We start from the raw sequence: 23,182 nt of genomic DNA, 5'->3' as shown, positions 1-23,182 counted from the left end.
CACTCATGCCCCTCCCTCACTGTGGGGCCCAGCTGTGATGGGACTGAGCTGGGAGATGGCAGGAGGCTCAATTTAAGTTTGATGTCTTAACCTTTATATTGGGGTTGGATATTTAAATTATAGAATGGAGATGGATTTAATGACTCAAAATATTCGTTGGACTTTTTGTTACCTACTGGAGTCCACAGGAGTTGTGAGGCTTGTCTAAATTTTCATCTAGGGACAGGAGAAAAACCAGTTCCACAGAAAGAGATGGAAACTAGCTGTTTAATGATTCCATCTTCCCCTCCCCATCCCCCTGAGTCCTGCCTGTTCAGCATGGTGGATATACTATCTGGTATAGGCACTGAATTAAAACTACATACACATGAACTCATTTAGTCCTCATCATAATCTACAAGGCGGGCATTATTATCATTCTCCCTGTCTTACAGGTAAGGAAACTGAAGCCCAGAGAGAGAAAATAGTGCACCCAAGTTCTCACAGTTGCGAAGAGGCAGAACTGGAATTTAAACCCAAGCAGGCTGCCCACAGAGCCCGTGCATTTAACCTCTCTCCAAGAGATCTCTGAGAGGGGCCTGAACCTGCCTCAGGGTTCTGAAGCCTCACTGTGAGTTTAGACCTATCCGGTATAGAGGGTGCAGGGACCGAAAAGCGGCAAAAACACTGGTCCTGAGGTGCCCTCCTGTAGGGACATTTTCCAGCCTGAGCCACCTTGCTGCCACCCTTTTCTCTGCAGGAAAATCAGATGTTAGGTGCTGAGCTCTGCGAAGTCTTGCTGTGGCTTTGTGACTGCCAATCAGGGAGTGTGTGTGCCTGTGTGAATCTGTGTGGGTACTCAAATGTGCAGTGCCCCTGCTGCCTTTCCATCAAGGTCACATTCCCTTTGAGGGCAGAGACCAGGCCTTCACTTTGTTCCCAAGCCTCCGTCAGCAATCAGTCCAAACTCTACCCATGGAGAGCCACAGGTGATACTCACCAAATAACCTCAATGACCCTGCTTTCCCTCCTGGCCTTAGAGCAGCAGGGACCAGGCTATTGCAGGTGCCAAACCTATCACCTCTGTGCCTCATCCTGACTATTGGCACAGTCTGGGATAACCAGCAGGCACTTGCCAATGCGTTCTCAGTAAAGTGAAGGAAAGAATTAGCTGCTTTTCACAGGCTCATAAATCCCCCCGATAAAACACTTCCTCCTAGTGTTTTTCTCCATTTGCCACTGGATTTATTGAAACTGGGGAAAAGCATACACTTCTTAGCAAGCAGATGCTGAGATGAGTTCTTTATAGGATGTGGTTGGTAATCATTTAATTAGCCCAGCTTTTTGGGGAAAAGGTGTTAATTAGTTTTTGCTTAAAATACATCTCCATGGCCTCTCCTTCTCCACTTCTTTCCCCTGGGTGAGGCCTCAATTTCTCATCCACACTCTGCAGTAAGTCCCAGCCTGGTCACTACTGTTATTACAGAAAAAGGAAATACAAAAAGTTATTTTTGGGCAGCCATGGATTATGACACATGCTAATGATGATCACCGTAGCTCAAGAAACGGGTGTAAGAAGGGGAGCAGGACCCCACGAAGTTCTCCGTGGCCTGCTGGCCCCCAGGGCCAACCCCAGAGGCTTTAGAGGGCTCCTGATCACCAAGGCGGAGGGCAGAAATGTGTGATAGGGGCATCTCAGTGGGGGGGGGGTGGCCTCTAGCCCCTCAGACAGAAGGGAAGAGGTCTCTCCAGGTGAGCCCATCCCCCCGCTTCTTGTCCAGCCACCTGCCGCAGTTGAAGATGGTGGCCACGCCAGTGCTGGTGTTGGTGACCTCCACCTTCTCCACCAGCCAGCCCGCGCAGTAGCCGCTGCTGTCATGCTCCAGGCGTACCTTGCGCAGCTCACCTAGCTCCAGCGTCTCCAGGAAGAAGCGGTCTGTGCTGCCCCGCTCGAAGAGGTTGCGCATTTTCTGCTTCAGCTCCCGTTTGCCTGTGTCCCCGTTAGCCCCAAAGATGGTCACGAAGACGTTGGCATCAGTCCCTGCCCCTGGCTCATAGCCTGTTGTCACTATGACTTCGTACTTGACAGGCACCAGGCTCTGGATCTTGCTGGCAAAGCTCTCTGTAGTCTTGGTAACCTCAAATACCTTGAAGTACTTCCTCTTCCTCTTGAGGGGGATGAGGCAGTCGCAGTTAAAGAAGTACCTGGCAGAGAGGTGGGAAAGAGGAGGGAGAGGGGCTCAGCAGATCCCAGCCAAGCTGCTCCCTTCCCAGATCCCCTTGCTTATCCATAAATGATCCCTTCCCAAGGTGATGAGATATTGGAGCTGGAAGTGTTGGGTTAAACTTGAGTTTGGAGTTTCTCGGATCCTAAACAAGAGTATTGGAGGGTGAACCTGCACAAGCGTTTGTGAAAGTCTAAACACCTGCCAGGTCTGAAACAAAGACATCAGCCACAATAGCAGCCCTCAGACAGAAAGCTGCCGCTGCCTTCACCTCTCCTCCTCCCACAGGCGTCCGAAACCACGTGTGTGCATGCTTAAGTTAAAATTCACCATGAACAGGCATCTCCATTTTTTTCTTCTACTTCTTTTTTGCCCCTCACACTCCATGTCCAATCCATAAGCAAATCCTGTTGACCCGACTTTTAAGATATATCCAGAACCAGCCCACCTGAAAACTATCCAGTATCTATCTGCCCTGCTGCTACTTGGGTCTGAGTCACCATCTCCTATCTGGAAACGATCAAGAGCCTCCTAAGTGGTCTTCCAGGTTTTTGCTACCTGTGGTCAATTCACTATACAGCAGCCATGTGATTGTGCTGAGATGTAAGCCCAAGTAGGTCCTTCCCTGCTGAGAACCCTCCAGTGGCTTCCCACGTCAAGTAAAGGTCAAAGACTTTACAGTGGTCTGCAAAACTCCTCATGATTTGATTCTCTTCTCCTTTGTGTTTTCCTTTATTCATTTTTTGGTATTTTTAATTTTTATTTTCTTTAGAGACAGGGTATCGGTTTTCTGCCCAGGTCGGACTACAGTGGTGCGATCATAGCTCACTGTAACCTCGAACTCAAGTAATCCTCCTGCCTCGGCCTCTTGACTAGCTGGAACTACAGGCATGTACTATCATGCCCAGCTAATGTTTAAAATTTATTTTTGTAGAGGTAGGGTCTCACCATACTTCCAGGGCTAATCTGAAACTTCTGACTTCAAGCAATCCTCATGTGCTGGCCTCCCAAAGCATTAGGATTCCAGGTGCGAGTCATTGCACACAGTTGCTTTCCTCTCTCACCTGTCACCTGCTCTTTTCCAAGCTCACTCCGATCTGCAGATATCCTTGCTCCCTCAAAGGGTTTTGTTAATGTTTGTTCCTGGTGTTGACAGCTTTAGAGGAAGTTGCTGAATCCAGAGTGGTAATTTTAGGCAAAATCAAGTGGAAATATGACTATTAAATATGTGCTACCAAATCCCTTACACTTGCCTGTGTTGAATTAAGAGTTTGTGTGTGTGTGTGTGTGTGTGTGTGTGTGTGTGTGCATGGACTGCAGAGTACAAGGAGAAAAAGGAAGTCCTCTCCTTAAGGAGCCATCACAAGCAGAAGCAAATCTAGAGCCAAGAGAATGGTCTTGGACCAAGAAGTCTTCCCAAGCCTTCTTTTGCACATCCCTAATTTTAGCCTCTGGGTAATGATGGTGGGTTCAGGAAATATAAAGGAAAAAGCCAGACAGCATGGTGGGAAAATGCTGTACAGGATGTGAGAGGGCCTGGTCTGTCCCAGCCCTGCTACCTGCCACCTGTGTGACTATGGGCAAGTCACATCTCCTACCCAGATCTTGATTTTCCCATTGGCAAAGCTGGAGGTTTGGACTGAACAATTGCTCTGGTTTCTTCCCACTCCAAATTGCTAATATACTAACACCTTTGAAAACAAGCAGTCTTGGTGCTGGCTAACGACTTCAGCAACACAACACTGAAAAGGTGTGCCCAATGGTGCAAAGTCAAACCCTATTTTAGATGAACATTCTTAACAGAAAAACAAACAAACAAACAAAAACTACCTTTGGTTTTTGCCTGCTTACACAACTCCAGGACTTCGCATTCTTGAATCTCATTAGCTCCCACAACAACCCTGGGCATCATCCTCCCATTTCATAGAAGGAGGAACTGAGACTTGGAGAAGAAAAGTCACTGCTTAAGGTGACCCAGAGCCACAGCCTGCCTGGCCCTGAAGAATAAGCCATTTAAAGACATTTGCAGGAAATCCTTATTCTGTTTTGAGATCTTTCTTTCCCCAATTTATCACTTGACAAATTTGGATTGTTGTTACATACTACAGTTTCTCAGAGGAGGATATACTTACATTGTTTTAGAATTCTCTTAAAATGTATTTCTTTATGCATATGCCCACTAATATGCATAATTCTATATAAATACACAAATCATCTGATCATATGCATACTTTTCTAAATGTACTTTTTTTTGCTCCCTCTTTGCTTGGCTCTCTCTCTCTCTCTCTCCTTCTTCTCACTTCAGCATCCCTTCTCCTCAGATAACCCGTGTAACAGTTGAGGGTGTAGCTGCCAAATTTCCCTCCATTTCACCCAACCCTGCGCAGACCCACGTATACATAGACATATGGGGATGTCAGTGTTCCCTTTACAAAACGGCATCACATAAGACATGTTTTCCTGTGTCTCACTTTTCTCACTCAATAATACTTCCTGGGAATTGCTCCAAGTCATCTGGTATGTATTTAATTCATTATTTTTGATGGCTGAAAAATATTCCCTGGTGTAGATATAAGGAAATGTTTTTTGATAGACATAATTATAGGATCACCAACATGTGGGCCCTATGGACTTACACAAAGCTCTGGCTTTGGAAGGATACGTAGCAGGCTGCTCCTGCTAGAAAAGGGGGAAGGTGTCCAGCCAGAGTAAAGGCAAAAGCAGAGAAAAAATGAGCAGAGGGAAGTATACATATTCAAAACCATGTATAATATAAGCACACGTCTGTGAACATTGTGTATTAGAAAAACGCCAGAGAGAATGGGGTCACCAAAATGCCCATCACAGTGGCCACCTCTGATGAGCAGGGCTGTAGAGAATGTTTACTTTCTTTTATATATGTTTCTGTATTATTTGAATTCTTATGGTTGTATATTAGATATGCTACTGGAATAAAGTTCCCTCTGTATGACCTTCCACACAAATCCTGAGGCTACTAGTGATGAGTAAGAACTGCTCAGAAAGGTCAAAAGCACACTGTAAAGAGGGCTCAGGATGGAACTAGCCAGGAGATGGAAATTTGGTTATTGTGTATATGAGAGATTGAGATTAAATTCATTTGTAATTCATGGAACTCCGAATATGGCTAACGTGGTGGCAGGAAAGGAATTGTGGATGTTACACGCAGCGTTAAGCAAGTGGTTTTATAACACAGAATGTAGGTGCCTTCTAGAATGAGGCCATGTGAATTGTCACCACGATTAAGCATGCCTGCAAAGTCTTTTTTCTGGACAAAGGTGATATTTCTGCAAGAGACAGGTTTTTCATCCAGCAGAGACCACAGGCTTGAGAAGCGCAGGCAGGCAGGGATGGGCTAGGGCATGACTTCAGAGCGCTCCTAGGCTAACACCCCTGCCATTATCTAGCTTCCCTAGACCCCATAGAACATCTAGCTCTCCTCCCAAAGGGAAGCATGAAGCACAAGGAGATGATAGGTAACTGCTGGAGGCCACACAGTTGACCAGGTGACAATGCTAGTATCCAGGGGCCCGGACCCCCTGCAACCCCTTCACTTCAAGAAGAGCCCCCTCCTCACAGTTATCTCTTCCTCCCACTCCAGCCCTGGTGACAACCAAAAGCAGCTGCATTCCTGAGGCTCAAGGGAAAGATGCTTCGCTTTGGAGAAGCTTCTTCCACAGGATGGAAAATTCTACAGCTCGGGCCCAGGACTGTGGGACAGGAAGCTCACAGCTGGGCCTGTGCCTCCCTTTCCTCCTAAGACAGGAAGGTGCCAGGTGGTGCTGAGAACTCTCTTTCTCAGCCAACATTGTGGGTTTAAGGGTAATGTGGGGGTGATTATTTTATTTTGTTTTGTTTATTTTGGAGAGTTTCCAGAGCAGCAGTATCAGCAGACACAATCCGTGTGGATGGGAGGCAGTACTGAGCCGCAGAAAGGGCTTAGACCCAGCCCTGACATGCTCAGTGAGTCATTCACTCTTCTGGGCTAGTGTCTCAGCTGCCAATTCCTCATCAGTACTGGTCCTAGCAGCTACACAGAACCACTCCTACAGGATTTATTGTACTTGAGCTGGGTTTTCTCTAGAAGACCCAGCAAATAATGCCACAGCTCATGAGGGATGTTGCTATGAACAGAGTGGTGTCTTCCCAAATTTATATATTGAAGCTGCAGCCCCTAAGGCAATAATATTTGGAGATGGGGGCCTTTGAGAGATAATTAGGTTTAGCCGAGGTTATGAGGGTGAGGCCCTCATGATGGAATTAGTGCCCTTACACTAAGAGGAAGAGAAATCAGAGCTCTCTCTTGGCCGTGTAAGGACACAGAGAGAAGGAGGCCATTTGCAGGCCAGAAAGAGAGTCCTCCCGGAACCCCACCTTGCTGGAACCCTGATCTCAGACTTCCAGCCTCCAAAGCTGTGAGAAACAGCTTTCTGTTGTTAAAGACACCCACTCTCTGATATTTTGTTATGTCAGTCTAAGCAGAGGTCAGAACCTCTTCCGCCAAATTCCCAAGGCATTGCTTGGTCTCAGGGAGCCAAATCCAGCGAGCTGCAGGTTGGATGGATGTGGCTTTGAGAAACTTGGGATCCTGAGGGCCAGAACCCACAGCTGAGGGCTCTGCCTGGGTCCAGCCTGGCTGCTGCTTCTGTGCAGGCAGGGGCTACCTTTCCTTGTGCAGTGAAGGCTCTAGGGGTATGGTAAGAGTAGGGCCAGCCCCAAGGAGAGGTGCAGATGTGGGAGGGTCCACGATGGTTCTGGCCCTGTGAGCTGTGCACTCAGCTTTCGTTTACGCTTTTGCAAGCCTTGACCTTGGATTCCCCTTTCTACCCTCCCCTGGCCCCTTCTCAGCACCTTTCCTGCCTTCCAGAGCCTAGGGCTGTTTCTGGCTTCCAGCTTGGTTACCAAGTGGTTTTAATTAGACAAATTGATGACTGTGACTATATTGCCCAGGTAACTAAGACCCTTAATCTTCCAGAAATGCCTGAGTCTCCAGAAGACTCTGATGGGAGAATGCAAAGCCCCTCATCTGGGGTACTGGGAGGCAGGTAGACCACTGGATTACTCCAGCTTGTCTCTGGTCCCTACTCTGCCCACATGGATGGTGGATTTTCTCTATGACTGTGAAAACAGCAGGCTTCAAAGCTGTGTTTCTTTGTCATTATAGAGTGAGGGAAGGGGAAGGCAAGAAAAGTCTCTGCTCTCTGGCACTGTTTGACTTTCTCAGTATTCTTCCTAGGAAGCATCCCTAGATTCAAAGGCTAGATGCGGCCAAGGTTATCTGACCCACTCCTCTGCCTCTGGCAGTCGATGCACAGTCCAGATAGCTTCAGAACCATGCAGCTCTCTCTTCCCTCCCTGTCTTCTAGGCCTCCTGAATGGCATAATTTTGACCTTGAAGAAGAAGACATTTCACACCCTGCTCTCTTGCCCATGGTCCAGTTCAGTCCCTGCCCCATGCTGAGGGAGTGGCACTTTCTTGGAGAGAGGCTCAGTACATACACATTGCCGTACTCCATCTCAGTGATAGTGATGGTCTTGACATGCCAGACGAGCTCCCTCTTGGGGATGAACCGGTCTTCCCTGGCGAGGTGGCCCACACAGAGGGAGGCAATGTCCCCCAAGTAGACGCTGTCAAACTCGAAAGTGTCTGTGGTCCCCCTGCAGGAAACAAACGTGTGGTCCGTGAGCTGCCTATGCCCACCGAGGCAGGTAAGCACTTGTCGGGGGTCTGCTGCATTCCAGACACTGGGCCAGGGAACAGGGATGGGATGGCAAGTGAGACCTCATGGCAGTCCTGGGGGCTTTGAGGTGTTCAGTTCAGTTTGGGACTAAGACAATCACTATGAAAAAGCCCCACTAGCTGCCTGGCCCCAGAACCAAAGAATGGTGACATCATTATGCAGGATGGATATGGGAGGTGGTGGTGAGACTTAGCAGAGGGAAGAGGGGAAGGGAAGAGTCCCCTGAAACAGACATGTCTTAGCAAAGTCATGGGTAGGAATAGTAGGGTGTGGAGGTGCAGATATTTCTGGGACAATGTTGGCTTGGGAGGAGTTTGGGCTCAGGGAGGGAAAAGCTGATGGAGAAGGCAGGGGTGAAGGCAGTCTGTGGGGGTCTGTAAGTGCCGGCCTAAGGAGCCCAGACTTCATCCTGATGTAGAGATTTGAAGAAAAGCTTGCTATAAACGGAATGTCTGTGTCCCAGCTCCCCGAAATTTATATGTTGAAACCTATTCTCCAGTGTGATGGTATTTGGAGGTAGGGCCTTTGAGAGGTGATTGGATTATGAGAGCTGAGCCCTTATGAATGGGATTGATACCCTGATAAAAGGGGCCCCAGAGAGCTTCCTCCCCCCTTCTGCCATGTGAGGACACAGTGAGAAGATGGCTATGAACCAGGAGGCGGGCCCTCACCAGACACCAGATTTGCTGGTGCCTTGGTGGTGGACCCCAGCCTTTAGAACTGTGAGAAATACATTTCTGTTGTTTCTAAGTTACCAGTCTGACGTATTCTGTTACAGCAGCCAGAATGGACTAAGAGAAAGATATAGTGGAGTTAAGGGGGAGGTGGGGGCTGTCTCAGCAGTCCTGGAAGGAGTGGGGAGATGGAGTGGGCATCCGAGCAGTTTAGAGGTGGCTCTGATGGAAGGAGGTGTGGTCCTTGTCCACACAGGTGTGGGGCAACGTTTGCAGTGAGTAGCACTGTCTGGCCACAGGGTGGGCTCCTATTAAATGCAGTCCCAAGCTTTCCCTTTCACCACTGCCTGTTTAGCCCCTGGGCGCTGGCAGAGGATTGGCACACAGTAGGTGCTAAGTACTTGCTTGTTAGGCCTATTTGTGTACCTATGGCTCATCTAAGGGGGAGATTCTTGGGGCCCTCCCTTACCTACCTACCCCCCTCCCCACTTCCCTGTGGGCCTCCCCTTCCTACTTCCTAAAGGCCCGCTGCCTAGAAGAATTTTCCACGAGAAACTCTTTGGATCGGTTCTTCCTGCCCTCCAGGATGAGCCAGACGTTCTCCCTCGTCTCGCCTCCGTTGCCCGTTTCTATGACGATCTCGTAGGCTGTAATGGAGGAGGTGGGGGAGGGTCAGCACAGGGGAAGCAGTGCCCATCATCAGGGCAACAGCCTCCAGTCCTTCATTTGATCTCAGGCCACAGCCTGGGGGTGGGAGAGCAGATTAAAATCACCACGATTGCGGCGTTGTAGGTAGAACCTGCCTGGATTCTGGGGCTACAGCGAACACTCTCATTTTATTTATAGTAGCAGCCTCTTTGCAAGCAAATATGGGAGCCACTGGGAATGCAGCAGGAGGTGGGGCTGAACACTCAGCTACAGGGCCGAGATGCCTGTAGATCAGTGCTGAGAAGGGAGAAGAAGGGGGGCCCACTGCAAAAGCAAAGGGGAAAGACCCAGGCAGGCAAAGCACCCAGAAGACCCTTGCACTTGCTGCAGCAAGCAGTCCCACTCGACTCCTGTGTGTCACTCCATCCCACCCTTCTTCTCCTTCGATCGTGTCTGCGCTGGCACGCACTCTTCCAACACTGGTTAGGTAGATGCCAAGTGCCAGGACTGGGACTAGACCCTGGGTGACCCTAGAACTCAATCTCTAGCCCCAGATACACTGAGTGTACCATATGACAGAATGTGGTAGATAACCTTGCAAAAAAGAGCCAAAGTACCATGGGGTGAGACGAAAACCTGGCTCCCTATTTCCTCTCCCACTTCAGGTCCTGGTACTTTCTCTCTGGCTCACTCCAGCCACCCTGCCTCCTAGCTGCACCCAGAGCACGTAGGTGTGCTCTTGACTTAGAGCTCTGCAATGCTGTCTTTCTGCCTGAAGTGCTGCCCTCTTTTCCTCTCCCTCTCCCTCTCCCACCCATAGTGGCTTAGCTCACTGGCTCATCTTCTCGCTCTTACTCAAAAGTCATGTCTCAGATGTCTATCCAACCACTCGAATTAAAACTGCAACTGGATCCCCTTGCACTCCTGGTCTGCCAGACCTTGCTCCATCATTTTCTCTTGTCCTTGGCACCTTCTAATGTACTACGTAGTTTATTTATTCATTGCTTTATTGTTATTGTATGTCTCCCCTCATACTTTAATATAAGCTCCACGAGGGCAGGGGTCTTCATTTTGCTCATTGATAGATTCTCAAGTGCCCAGAACAGCACCTGGCACATAGTAGATCCTCAATAAATGCTTACCAAGTGAATAAATGAGTGATTGAGCTAATCACAGAAAGCTTCATGAAGGAGGTGACATTTGAGCTTGCCCCTAAAGAAGAGCCTTGATTACAATCAGCAGGAAATGGAGGAATGCTCCAGGCAGGGAAAAGAGCATAAGCCAAGATACTGAGGGAGTGTTGCATATGATCCAGGCTCACTCCCTAGGGACCATGCCAGGGATGGAGCTGGCACCCTGGAGGACACAGTAAGTGTCTGGCTGGAGTATCCCCAGACATAGATTCCTTGCTACAGTACCTGAATGACTAACAGTCTGGGATTCTGGATCCAAAGCGGTGGCTGTTTCTGTGCCTTTATCTCAGAGACATGATTAAAAATAATGAAGAGGAGAGATGGCCATATCTGAGGTTCAATGTAGCACCAATCCCAGCCCCTTAGCCACACTTTTGCCTTAGTAACTTTTCTCAAGGAGAAATCTCTGCTACCTGAAACAAATAGAGTGAATCTAGGCAAAGAGACAGGCAGCCTCTGATAGAGAAGAGATCCACAGAGAACACATCCTTTCTGCAGCAGGGAGGGGCTCTGCATCCCAGGACAGATTCCAGCCCAGGGACTCAAAGCCATCCTAGCAAGGGGAACTGTACCACTGCCTTCTGCTTTCCCACGAGAGGTGATGGTCTGTTCTGCAAACAGGCACCGGTGAATGTGGTTAGGGAAATGGTTGGTCAGCATCAGTGAGGGAGGCAGGGAGCACTGGGAACCTGCATATCACCACGATGAACTCAAGTAGGAGGTGTGAGAGATGATGTGGGTGGGGTGTCCTACACGGACTGAAATGAATTCTTTCCTAGTGGTCCTAAGGATAAGGTAGAGAAGTAAGGTTTGTAAGCAAGGACATTTAGTTAGATTAGAAACAAATGTTGCTAGTTGCATCAGTGGTCTTTTGAGAGGAATCTTCATTCAGTGTATTTTCACCATGCTTTCTTTCCCATATGAAGTGGCTCGTGAAAAATGTGGAAGGCATGACTCTCAACTTTGTTCACAGGGTGCTGGGAAGGAACAGACGAAAGAGGATCAGGCACTTGAACGTTTGGAGCAGGTAAAAGTGATGAGCCCCATCTAACAGAGCTCTCCCGTGGGGCCAGCATACCCAAGAACAAGCCCCACTGGAGGAAGGTGCTTGGCAGACTTGCAAAGGAAGAAGCACATGGAAGCCACCAGCATAAAGGGGCCACCAGCAAAGCTACTGTGAGCTTAGGTGGCATGAGTGGTAGTTTGAAAGGCAAGACAGGAGAGGAGTAAGCACATACCCCCTGAAATCTTGCCCTTATCCTGGGCATGGCATCTGCAGAGGGCAACAAGTGAGTGATACAGGATGTGCTGAGAGGGAAAGGGGCAGGATGCAGGGAAGATCCAACGTCACATTCTTCAAGGAGCTGCAGAATAAACAGGTTTTTAGTCTTGAGACAAGAACTGCTGGGGCACATGATGGCCATGGAGAAATCCTAGGAGTCTAGATGGGCTTCTAGTGGGCATTTGGATTTTACTGCCTTATGTTTCAGGACCATTGTTGATGCTGGGGAGCTCCTACCAGCTGAGAGAGGCGCCTAGCCAATCGGTGGATGGGGCTGAGAGTCCTGGGCCTGACCAATCAGAAGCCTCCTCAGGGAGATGCTCTCTTCCCTTCCATGAAGGCTGTTAAGCTGGAATGGTATGGGGTTGGAGCTGCTAGCAGCTGACTTCCACTATGGAGAGAGTCTCTACTAAAACAAAGTTGATGCATGGAAGGAAACAGAGTTGAGAGGAGAAGAGAGAAAGGGACATACTGAGACCACTGGAGCCTCTGGAGACAGCCAAGTCTCGGCTAGAGCCACCCAAGACTTCCTAGTTCTGGGAGCCAATACACTCCCTTTTGCTGGAGCCAGCTTAGGACTGGGTTTCAGGCACATACAACCAAGAGTGCTGACCACTCCTGAAATTTTCTGTTTGACTCCGTTGGGACTACCAAAGGATGGATGCTTCAATAACATAAACATGAAGATGGATTTTCTAGCTGAACTGCCTGGTGAAGTAAGCAGTGAATGTTCCATCTCTGGGGAGTTGACTCACAAACTGGACTGTTATTTGAGTTGAAAATGTTGCAGATAAGCCTGACTGGGCAGCCTTAAAAGGCCTCAAGAGTGGGAGCACAGGGAGAGGGAGGGCTGCAGAGAGGAAGACATTGGCCCTGCCAGAGGATGTCCCAGAGAGAGATGTTTTGTCCTTCCAGGTGTGTGTGCATGGGTGTGTGTGTGCACGTGTGTGTACACAAGCATGTATGTACACACATGTGCATTTGATCTTACCGTCCTGGCCTTACCCTGGATCAATTACAATAGAATCTCTGGGAGTGGGACCCAGATGTTAGTATTATTTAAAGATTGCCAGTAGTTTTCAGCTTTGGCTGCACATTGAAATCACCAGCAGATGGTTGCAGAGGGCAGGGAGAAGCTTCTAGAATTGTCAACAAGAGTTGGAGATGAAAGTAGAGAACAGGAGGCTAAGTGAGATGGTACAATTGATTAGTCTGGAGTACCAGCCAGGCCTCATAAGGACAAGACATCTTGGGGCAGTGCAGGGGGCCTTTGATGTGTCGCTTTTCCTTTCTGGGGTTTTGTTTGCCTTATCCATGACACAGAGCTGTGAATTTGCACCCCCTCTATTTCATGGAGTAGAATTGCAAAGACCTATGGAGAACATGAGTGTGGAGTGCTTTCACCCCTATAAAGCTCTGTTCAAGTACAAGAGGGTGTTTGTCCTCACACACTGAGTTTCTAGAGATGCCTTGAAGTCAGTGATGTCAGAATGTAAGTGCCACAAGGGCAGGGCCCCTGTTTAATTAATTGGAGTGTCCCCAGAGGTCAGAGTAGGGCCTGACCCTTGTGGGTGCTCAATAAGAGTTTGTCACATGGTTAAATGAAAGTAGCTGAGGGTTGGGATGCTTGGCTCAAGCTGTACCCATGACTGCCTCCAGGGCAAATCTCAATCTGAGGACACAGGTGTAGCTACCTGTTCCCTCATGGGCAGTCCAGATGGCATCACTATTCTCTGTGGCCTCCCAGTAAAGAGAGATTGATTCAGGCCCTCTCCTGGCTGTGTGTCCCCGCCCTCTTGTCTCCAGCATGCACACATTCTTTTGAAACTGACACAATGGTCACCTCCCCTCTACAGTCTCTCCGCTAACCCAAATCTCACAGATGTTAGCAGAGGTTTGGCAGGGAATCTGTGAAGGAGACTCAGTGATTATGCTCCAAGCCTTACAAATCTCTCCTTCCCTGGACACCCATGGTCTGAGGAATCTCTATTGCTCATCATGGCACCCTTGTGTAAGGGTCTTAAGGTTTCCCTCGAACTAGACTGTGAGGTTGTAAGGACAAGAACTGAATTTTCTTCCATTCACTCAGCACCAACTAACTGAGCACCTATTGATCCCCAAGGATTGCAGAGCTGCAGAGGGCTACATACATGAGTGATGCTATCCCTAACCTGTGGGAGCTTTTGGATACATTGAGAGACTAATGCATGTGCAAAGGTCAATACAAATAAGCTAGAGTTCACAAAGCAATATGCATTATTCATAGCATCTAAAATAAAACTGGGCACTCAATAACTTCTCAGGGTGTAATTATACAAGTTGGCAGTCTACCTTCTGAGTTAGGGCAGGAATCCTCATACAGAAATTCTCGATAAATGGGTGTTTGGCCCTTGTTTGAATACTCCCAGGGTCACAATGCTCACTACCTCTCAAGGCAGCTAATCTCATCATTGGGCAGTTTGGATGAAATGGTAGAGATGAGTGTGGGTGAGTGGCTTCCTTTCCATAGTCTACAGTGGTCCCCTGGAAGGTGCTGTCCAGCCAGGGACTACATTTCCCAGGCACCCTTGCATCTGGTGGCACCACATGCCTAGGTCACATTTATAGGATGTGAGTTCTATTAGGGGAATGTGCCTTCTCCATGCTCTTTTCCCATCTGCAGAAAACATGGAAGCCACATGTTGGAAATGACTGAGACACAGAAGGAGCTTGAGTCCCTAAATCATTCCATGGAAGACTTCCCACCAAATGCACGTAATGGAGTGGGTACTATAGGAGTGAAAAATATGTTTTGTTATGCAAAGACACTGAGATTTAGAGGTTTACCTCTTACTGAAATTAGTGTTGCCTTAATAACTAAGGTTGGAAAAATCCATTTCTTACATGACGCCCTACCTTGGACAAGCCTCTTCCAATCTGTTGGACCCAGACTCTGGCATCTATGAAAGGCACATCTCCCTAGGCTTTGATTGCCATCCCTCAGGATCAATTACTCTTCCCCTTTAAATATCCCCTGAGGAAGGGACAAAAGGAAAGCCGCTCCTGGAGATACTGGCTTCCCCTGCATTCTGTTTCTAGGAAGCGTTGATTAGGCAGCTGTTGCCACAGGCATCGGTTGGATGATATCCATAATATAAAAATAAACTAGAGAGGACTCCACACCAAACTACCCAGCCCAGCCTTCAGGTCAGGGTCAGCTTGTCCCCAGTGGGTTTTCCTGCTACCTAATTAGTCCCTGTGATTCTGAGCCATGAGCTGGCATCAGTATCTCTTAGCAGTTCCAGTTTCACCAAGCAACATTTAGGATGTCTCCTCATGCATATCTCCATATTATTCCCTGCATCAGGCATCTGACCCCCTCCAGCTGGAACAGCATCTTCTTACTCCAGCACCATTCCCTGCCTCCCTCTGGAGCCGGTTGTCTCCCCCACATACTGGTCTCTTCTAGTTCATCATTGATCTTGTTGTTGGCACAGGCAAAGTCGCGGACCGTCTGCCCATCACCCTCACTCTTGGAGAGCCAGCAGTCGCACTGGAAGCGGAAGGTCTCATCGCGGGAGTTGTCCTTCACGTCAACATAGCTCAGATGCCAGCCAGGAAATATCCCTGTGGAAAAGACACCATGAGGACTGGAAGCTGGATGTGTCCTCCCTCCCCATTCAGACTTCTACACCCCCACAACCCACTGGCTGTGTGGCCCTGGGCAAGTTCTCTTTCTTCTTTAGGCCTTGATCTCCTTGTTGATAAAGTGAGGGGTTGGGATAGGTGGTCTCAGAGGGTTCCTCTGGTGCAGAGGAGACCATTCTCTGAAAAGCCTTTGACCTGGGGTTCATGAACCCTAGAGGATCTGCATATGGAACTTTCTTGGGGTCCATGACCCCAAGAAATTGTGCTGTAATTATATGTGAACATTTTACCAGTGAGAGACCTTATGCTTTCATTAGATTCATAATTGAGATCTCTGACCCAAAATAGAACTTTCTGGTGTTCGCTAAGATGAAGGATGACTTCTATTACTTCCTGACACCAGCATTTACCTAGTCCATGCTCATTATCCTTCCACAATCAGTTCAGGTGGTAACTACTCCAGGAAGCCTTTCCCAATGTCCCCTGATCACCCACTAGGCCTGCATCAGGTGTTTTCTGTGCTCCTGTTCTCCATGCACCTTCCTTGGCCACACCCTGGCCACATTTTGTTGTCAGTATTTACATGTGTTTCATTTTCCAGGCCATGAGCTCTTGGGGGCAGGGAGTAGGTCTTACTTGTTTTAGTTTCTCTCACGCCTAGCATAATGACTGGCAAGTAGCAGTTACTCAATGAATGCTGAATGAATGAATGTGTCATGACTTGGTTGTTCAACAATCATAGAACAAATCCAAAGCTGCTGTTTCTTTTGGGTATGTTGCTAATATTGAACACATAGCTGCCCCTGTTGTAATTGGCAGGCCTTCCCTGGGAAGTGTGCCCATCATAGCACAGCTATCAAATATGAATTGATGTGCGCTTGTATCACAGTGTAAATAGCATGCGTGTGACAGCTGCATGCTCTTTACACCATGAGCTGGTTCAGTTACTCCCTTCTCTTCAAAGTCCTTGAGAACTCTTAAAGCCAAAGGACCCCATGCAGGAGGAAATCCCAGTGGTTTGGCAGGTGACTTTCTGCTTATTATACGTGCACAAGGAAACTCCAAGAGTCTTAAAGCACAAAGAGACACAAAAAGATGGACACACATTTCCAGGTCACCCAGATCACACGGGACACATGTTAAGGTTCAGCAGAGATTACACAGTGGTCCTAATATAGCATCACTCCAGGTTGAAAAAGTATTTCTTATGTTTTGTAAACACAGCTCTTCACTGAAGTAGAAAACGGCACCAATACAGTTAAGCTAAATTTTAAAACACTTCGGTTGAGTTAAACAGTGGTAAGTTATTTTAACAATACATTTTTTTAACTCAATTAATCTTTTTGTTTTACTACATTAGGGCTAATTCCACCAGTAAGTATGCAAAATGGTTGCTTTCTAAGATGCTTCCTGATAGTGTCATGAAGATAAGACCTTCCGCTTCCAGTGCAACTGCTGGCTCTCCAAGATTAAACTACATGGTAAGCCTTAATATATTCCGTCTGGAAATGAGGCAGAGAAGACCTACTGAAGCAGTGCTCAAACACTTCTGGAGTAGAGCATAGGAAGGAAGAGACAGGTAAAGAGGAAGGCAGAGAAAAAGGTGACAAGTTGTTGATTCTACTGAAAGGTGTCCAGGTAGAAGAGACTTTTTGTCCTCCTCCCACCATTCATCCTCACTCTGTGTGTGTGTGTGTGTGTGTGTATGAGACAGATGCAGACACAGAGATGCACAGAGATTCTACTATCCAGCTCTTACCCAGTTTGATTGATACAGACCTCTGGAGTGGAACCCAGGCATCAGTAGTTATTAAGGCTCTTTAGGTAATCCCAATGCGTAGCCAAGGCTGAGAACCTGGGCCTGTATCACTATCACTGGAGGGTTTGTTAAACTATAGTTACTGAGCCCAGTCCCAGAGTTTCTGATTCAATAGGTTTGTGGTGGGGTCCAAGAATGCCCATCTCTAACTAGCTCCCAGGTGAGGCCAATGCTGCTGGTTCTAGAGCAACACCTTGAGAACTACTGGTATCAGGACCAGAGTCAGGGGGGTCTTTCTACAGAATCACAGTAGTAGGAACTCAATGGGAAGTCTGAACATGTGATTGCATGCATGAGTGTGAGCATGAGTATGCTAGTGGAGGAGGATGATGACATTACCTGGAGACATAAGCCATCATGAGATTGTTTCTGTTGCTGGAATGTACCATTCATCATGCTCTGTACCCTATGGAGTTTTCAGTACAGAATTATACTTCCTGGGCTCCAGGCAAGGTGGTGACTGAGAAAAGCAGTGAGCTGAGGGGAAGGGTGGATTCTGGGATGGCTTTGCCTTTATCCACATATAATCCATTGCCTCTACTGCATGGAAGAAGACAACCAGAACAGGAGCCTGTCTAGCCCGGGCTGCCCTGGGGCTCAGTGGCAGGCTGCCTCTCTTCCCACTGTGGCCCTCTTGCCCCGCCCTCTCAAAAATTGCCATTTTCTCACCCCATCCGCAATTTTCAAATTAAAATTCTTCAAAGAAACTCCTTCTATGAGCTTTGTGCTTGATGCTCACTTAATTGCCTTGATTTGGAAATTTTGGGTGTGATTGACAGGGATCTTAAATGACTTTCTCCCACTAAGAACCTATCAAACATGCAACTGGGAACAGGTGGTTCTGGCAGGCTGATATCATATGTCTGGTTTTTGCTGGTGATGACAGCAGGATAGTAGATGGGTAAATGGACTTACAGGTACAGCATGGCTAACCGAGTGGCCAGCACTAGCTACATGGTAGATGTCCTACCTGGCCTTGGCAGATGTATTAGCTTATTCTTATGCTGCTATGAAGAAATACCCAAGACTGGGTAATTTATAAAAGAAAAGAGATTTAATTGACTCACAGTTCTGCATGGCTGGGGAGGCCTCAGGAAACTTACAATTATGGTGGAACGTATTTCTTCACAGGGTGGCAGGAGAGAGAATGATTGTCAAACGAAGGGGGAAGTCCCTTATGAAACCGTCAGATCTTGTGAGAACGCACTCACTATCACAAGAACAGCATGGGGGAAGCTGCCTCCATAATTCAATTATCTTCATCTGGTCCCGCCTTTGACACCTTGAGATTATTATAATTCAAGGTGGATTTGTGGGGGAACACAGAGCCAAACCATATTGGTGGACCAAGAAGGAACCATCTGAAATTGACAAAGAATCCATTGCTTTACAAAGTCTTCTCTTTTAGGGTTCTACTTTATTATTATTATTTTTTTACATAAAGGTAGCAAACACTCCACACTGTTTGACACCTTGCATTCACAGATAAACTATATCAGAATATAAATACTGACTCATTCTTTTTCATAGTTGCCTGATATTTCATTGTATGCACATGTTACCAAATTATTTATCTTGTCCTTGTTGATAGGTGATTAGTTGGTATCCAGACTTTTACTTCTGTACACAATGCTATAATATCCTTCCACATGTATCATAGTGCTCTTTTAAAATGATAAATCAGATTTTGTCACTTCTCCATATAAAAACCCCCAATGGCTTCCTATCACTGTCAGAATAAAATACAAACTGCTCACTAAGGACTATTAGGATTGACATGATCTGGTCCTTTTCTACTCCTCTGATTTTATTTCATACTATTCACAACTTTACTTATTCTGTTCCACCTACACTGGCCTTCTTTTTACCCCTTGATATATGAAGCCCTTTGTTGTCTTAGAAACTTCACATCTGCCATTCTGTCTGTTTAGAACTATAATCCCCAGGCTCTGAATATCAACACCATCTTATCACTGAGGTGTCAGATCAAATGTTCTGTGTTTGAGAAAGGCTTTGTTAACAACCCTATTTGCAGAAGCTTCCTAATCCCCAATTACTTGCCATCAATCATGATATATACCCACTTCACAATCTGAACTGTTTGTTTCTGTTTTCTCATATATTGTAGTTTGTCTTCCTCCACTGGGTGTAAGCCCCATGAGAACGGAAGTCTTTAGTAACAGAAGTCTTTTGTAACTGTAACTATGTTTCAGTGCCTAGAACAGTGCTTGGCATATTAGTTAATAAATGTTTATTGAATGCATGGGTATGCACTATTATTGAATAGGGAAGAATGGCACCAATGGTAAAGTTTTAAGAGTGGCTAGGAAAAAGAATTTGAAGCCCTACCGGGGAGTGATGGTCTGTCCCAGTAGAATTGATTATTTTATTCCAAGTTTTTGAAAGTTTACTTTAAGAAAAAGGCTTAGAAACTCTGAACCAGTGTGACGTCCCACTCTTCGCAGGCAAGAGATGGCAGTCTCTGGATGGGAGTGAGACTGGCAGCTGCTCCTAGAGTTCATCATGCCATCACCTGCCTGTGGCTCCCCAGTGGCTTTCCACGTCCAATGGGACCAAAGGGCTCAACTCTGTGTTTACATATTTAGGGCCTTCTTCAACCTGACTACAACACCTTATCTCTCACCTCAATAAGGAAGAGCCCTTTTACAAATCCCCTGTCCCAGTGAGATGGATTTAAGCATTTCTTTGGCATTTCCTCTCTCCTTATTATGGCACTCAGCTATTCTCTTGCCTTAAATACCTTCCTGTTGTCCTCCGGACAATTTAGATCACACTTCCTCTGCAAGGCCCTCCAAAATCCCCAGGCTCACAGTGTTTTTGCTTGTCCATTCTCTTGGTCATGAGCACATACATCTTGAGAAATCTCTGCTATTCAGGTCATGACTATGCCCTAATTCTTGTGGCTGTTTTTATGTGTATGCCTGACTTCTCTAGTTAGATTTTAGGGAATGAGAATCATGTCTTAGGACCTCTTGGCTGTATCACAGTGATATGGACTTAGCATTCAATAAACATGAACTGTTCAACTATTTTTACTTTCTGAAGTGAACTGTCAGTTCTTTGTTCCAGCACAAACCACTAAAAATTCTCCTCAGGTAGGAAGATAATTTTCTTCACCAAGCAACTCCTTCCTTGAAAGTAATCTTTGGCAAGCTAAGAATTCACCTAGGTAACTCACATTTCTTCAATAAGACCAACAAATGGTTTGAAGTAAGACATCGAACTATCATAGAGCCCTAGTTGTGAATTATTATGAGAATCTAGCTATTATATTTTCACAGACACTTTTGCACACACATTATCTAAGAGGCCACCCAGAGCAACACTCTGGGATCTGGCAGATTGGGTTGCAGTCTCAGCATGTCCACCAAACTGAACACGTAATGTCACCATACCTCAGTATCCTTACTTGTAGACTGTGGGGATTGAAATAGATTATTTCTGAAGTTCTTTATATTGGCTGGTGCAAAAGTCACTGAGGTTTTGGCAAAAACTGCAATTACTTTTGCACCAACCTAATATTTCTATGAATTTATATTTTTCAAAAGAAAACACCTAAATTCTTTCTTTCCCAGAGCCTTAATTTAACCAAAGAAGCCAAGAAGAACAAGATAGATTAGAAAATAAATACTCTGGTTGTAATTTGTTCAGTATTGTAAAAGCTATCTGGGTAATTGGAAATATGGAGAATTGATCATTTATCTTGATTTTCCTCTATGAACTATATTTCATGGTAATCAAATAGCCTAAGGGACTTTTTAATAGAAAAATTCTAGCTACTAAGTGGATAAGAAATGACAGAATTAGAAAGTCACCATTTGTAACCCTAATTGATCATCACTGGATGAGTCCATTAGATGAAGAGTTATGAAGAAACTTTATAATGGAGTAATCAGGCTGGCAGTCCCTGCATCCACTATTCAATGTTAGCACCAATAAGAATGAGACTTCTGTATACTTCATACTACATCAGTAAACAGTATTTCCTCAATACATTGTATTCCTCACAAACTCACTCAGTATACAGTACTGAGGAAATTTACATATTTTCCATGTATTCCATATACAATATTAAGAAAATTTACATACTACATAGTATCAGGAAAATTTGCTATGTAGTGGAAATTGAACAATACAAATAAATCATTGTTAAGTATGATAATGGTGGTGTAATTCTGTAGGAAAAGGCTTATTTTAAAAAGAGAAACATACTATGTTTGGGGTGACATGACATGAAGTTTAGGATTTGATTTTATATCCCCAAGCAACCAAAAAGAAGAAAGAAAAAAAATAGTATGAAAAGTAAAGCTGATGTGACAAATTCCAATAGTTCAAATTTGATAGTTCAATAATCAATAATTGATTCAATTATGAATCAATAATTTATAATTCTTGAACTTGGGTGATGTCTATGAGGAAGTTCATTATACTATTTCCTTCACTTTTGTGCATGTTTAAAATTTTTCACTGAAAAAGAACTAGTGAATGGACAAAAAAGATTGAAAGGTAGATTCAGAGGAAGAGAAGATTGCTATGCTTTAAGCATTTGTCACCTGATTTCTATGGTATTTGTTCAGAAATCCCCACCTTTATTGTAGAAGACTCTCAAACAAAATATATTTTTCCTTATAAATGTCTATGCAAGAGAAGCATAAGGTATCTGGAAAAAATTTAAAATAAACATAAAAAGTATGGCATAGAGAGAGTCTAAGGACATGTTTAGCCATCTTAGCTTGTATTAACATTTAAACTTCCATCCCTGGAGGAGAAAGTTACCATTAAAAGGAAGTTAGACACAAAACCTGGACTTCTCTGTCCCTCTCCTGAACCTAGTATCTCAACCATATGGGCTCAATAAGGATACAGAAAGGCCGGTCGCAGCGGCTCACACCCTGAAGCAGGCAGATCACTTGAGGTCAGGAGTTTGAGACTAGCCTGGCCAAAATGATGAAATCCCATCTCTACTAAAAACACAAAAATTAGCTGAGTGTGGTGGTGCACACCTGTAATCCCAGCTACTCAGGAGGCTGAGACAGAAGAATAGTTTGAACCTGGGAGGCGGAGGTTGCAGTGAGCCAAGATGGTGCCACTGCACTCCAGCCTGGGTGACAGAGCAAGTCTCTGTCTCAAATAAATAAATATAAGGATACAGAAATCTTTCTTTTCCTGATGAGCCTGAAGACCTACCATTAATATTACCCTGCTTTCAGACCCAGTGTCTGTTGAAGGGGAGGAGGGCCAATTCTTTGCCTACAAGGGGAAGAGGATCACATTAATGACTCAAGATTTCTTTAACCCCCAAGAGCCATTTCTTTAAACCCAAGGCAATCAGATAGTCTTTGGCTACCCAAAGTGGTGGTGGGGTGGGGTGTCACGCTCTTTGGAGAGGCTGGCGCCTGACAATAGTAGCAACTAGTCACAAGCTTGGAGTGGTTTAGTGCTGTCCATGGTTCTGAACCATCCTCTTTCAGATTTTGACTGCGACAGGATAGGAGGAATTGGCTGATTGGAGTCACGTTTTTACATAGCAGAAAAAAAAAGTCAAGAAAACTGAAGAAGTCTGGATATGTGTGCGATTAGTGTCTGGAAGGTGGGGCAGCTGGCACTGGAGGACTTAGTCATGAGTCTGAGTTTCATGGCCAGGACTCAATTTTTTTAAAAAGCACTAAAGCACACGGAACACTCTGATTCTAGGGAAAACTGAGTTCCCTATAACTGAAGCATGAAAAGACAGGGAAGGGTCTGAAAGAGAGGTATAATTAAATTATACAAAAATATATTCAGTCCTTATTATATTATAGGCAATGTGATAGGCATTAGAGAAAGAACATGAACAAGACAATGGTAGCTGTGGAGCTAACACTCAAATAAAAAAAGACAAAATACACATGTAGCTACAAATTTGTCAACCATTTTGGGAGTGGGTTCAAGCAAGGTAGGGCAATAGGATGAACT

General features: G+C 45.8%; 1 protein-coding gene across 3 annotated transcripts in view; it reads right to left on the bottom strand.

The window, feature by feature from the left end:
- Window positions 1-1,200: 1,200 nt before the first annotated feature.
- The window catches only part of LOXHD1 (lipoxygenase homology PLAT domains 1), a 187,982-nt gene continuing 166,000 nt past the window's right edge, over window positions 1,201-23,182 (bottom strand). For 2 of the 3 annotated variants that reach the window (XM_039463738.2, XM_074383520.1), the window contains 4 exons: window positions 15,196-15,366; window positions 9,152-9,284; window positions 7,722-7,880; window positions 1,501-2,184 (listed from right to left, as the gene is read on the bottom strand). In XM_039463738.2, the coding sequence (XP_039319672.1) occupies window positions 1,704-2,184; window positions 7,722-7,880; window positions 9,152-9,284; window positions 15,196-15,366 (944 nt within the window). In that variant the 3' untranslated portion in view covers window positions 1,501-1,703. Of the gene's footprint in view, window positions 1,454-1,500; window positions 2,185-7,721; window positions 7,881-9,151; window positions 9,285-15,195; window positions 15,367-23,182 lie in introns of those variants that run through there. The other variant, XM_010335407.2, reaches the window with a different exon arrangement.

Source organism: Saimiri boliviensis, chromosome 13 (assembly GCF_048565385.1).
Source record: "Saimiri boliviensis isolate mSaiBol1 chromosome 13, mSaiBol1.pri, whole genome shotgun sequence".
Lineage (NCBI taxonomy): Eukaryota > Metazoa > Chordata > Mammalia > Primates > Cebidae > Saimiri > Saimiri boliviensis.
This window is presented reverse-complemented; position numbering and strand designations above follow the sequence as displayed.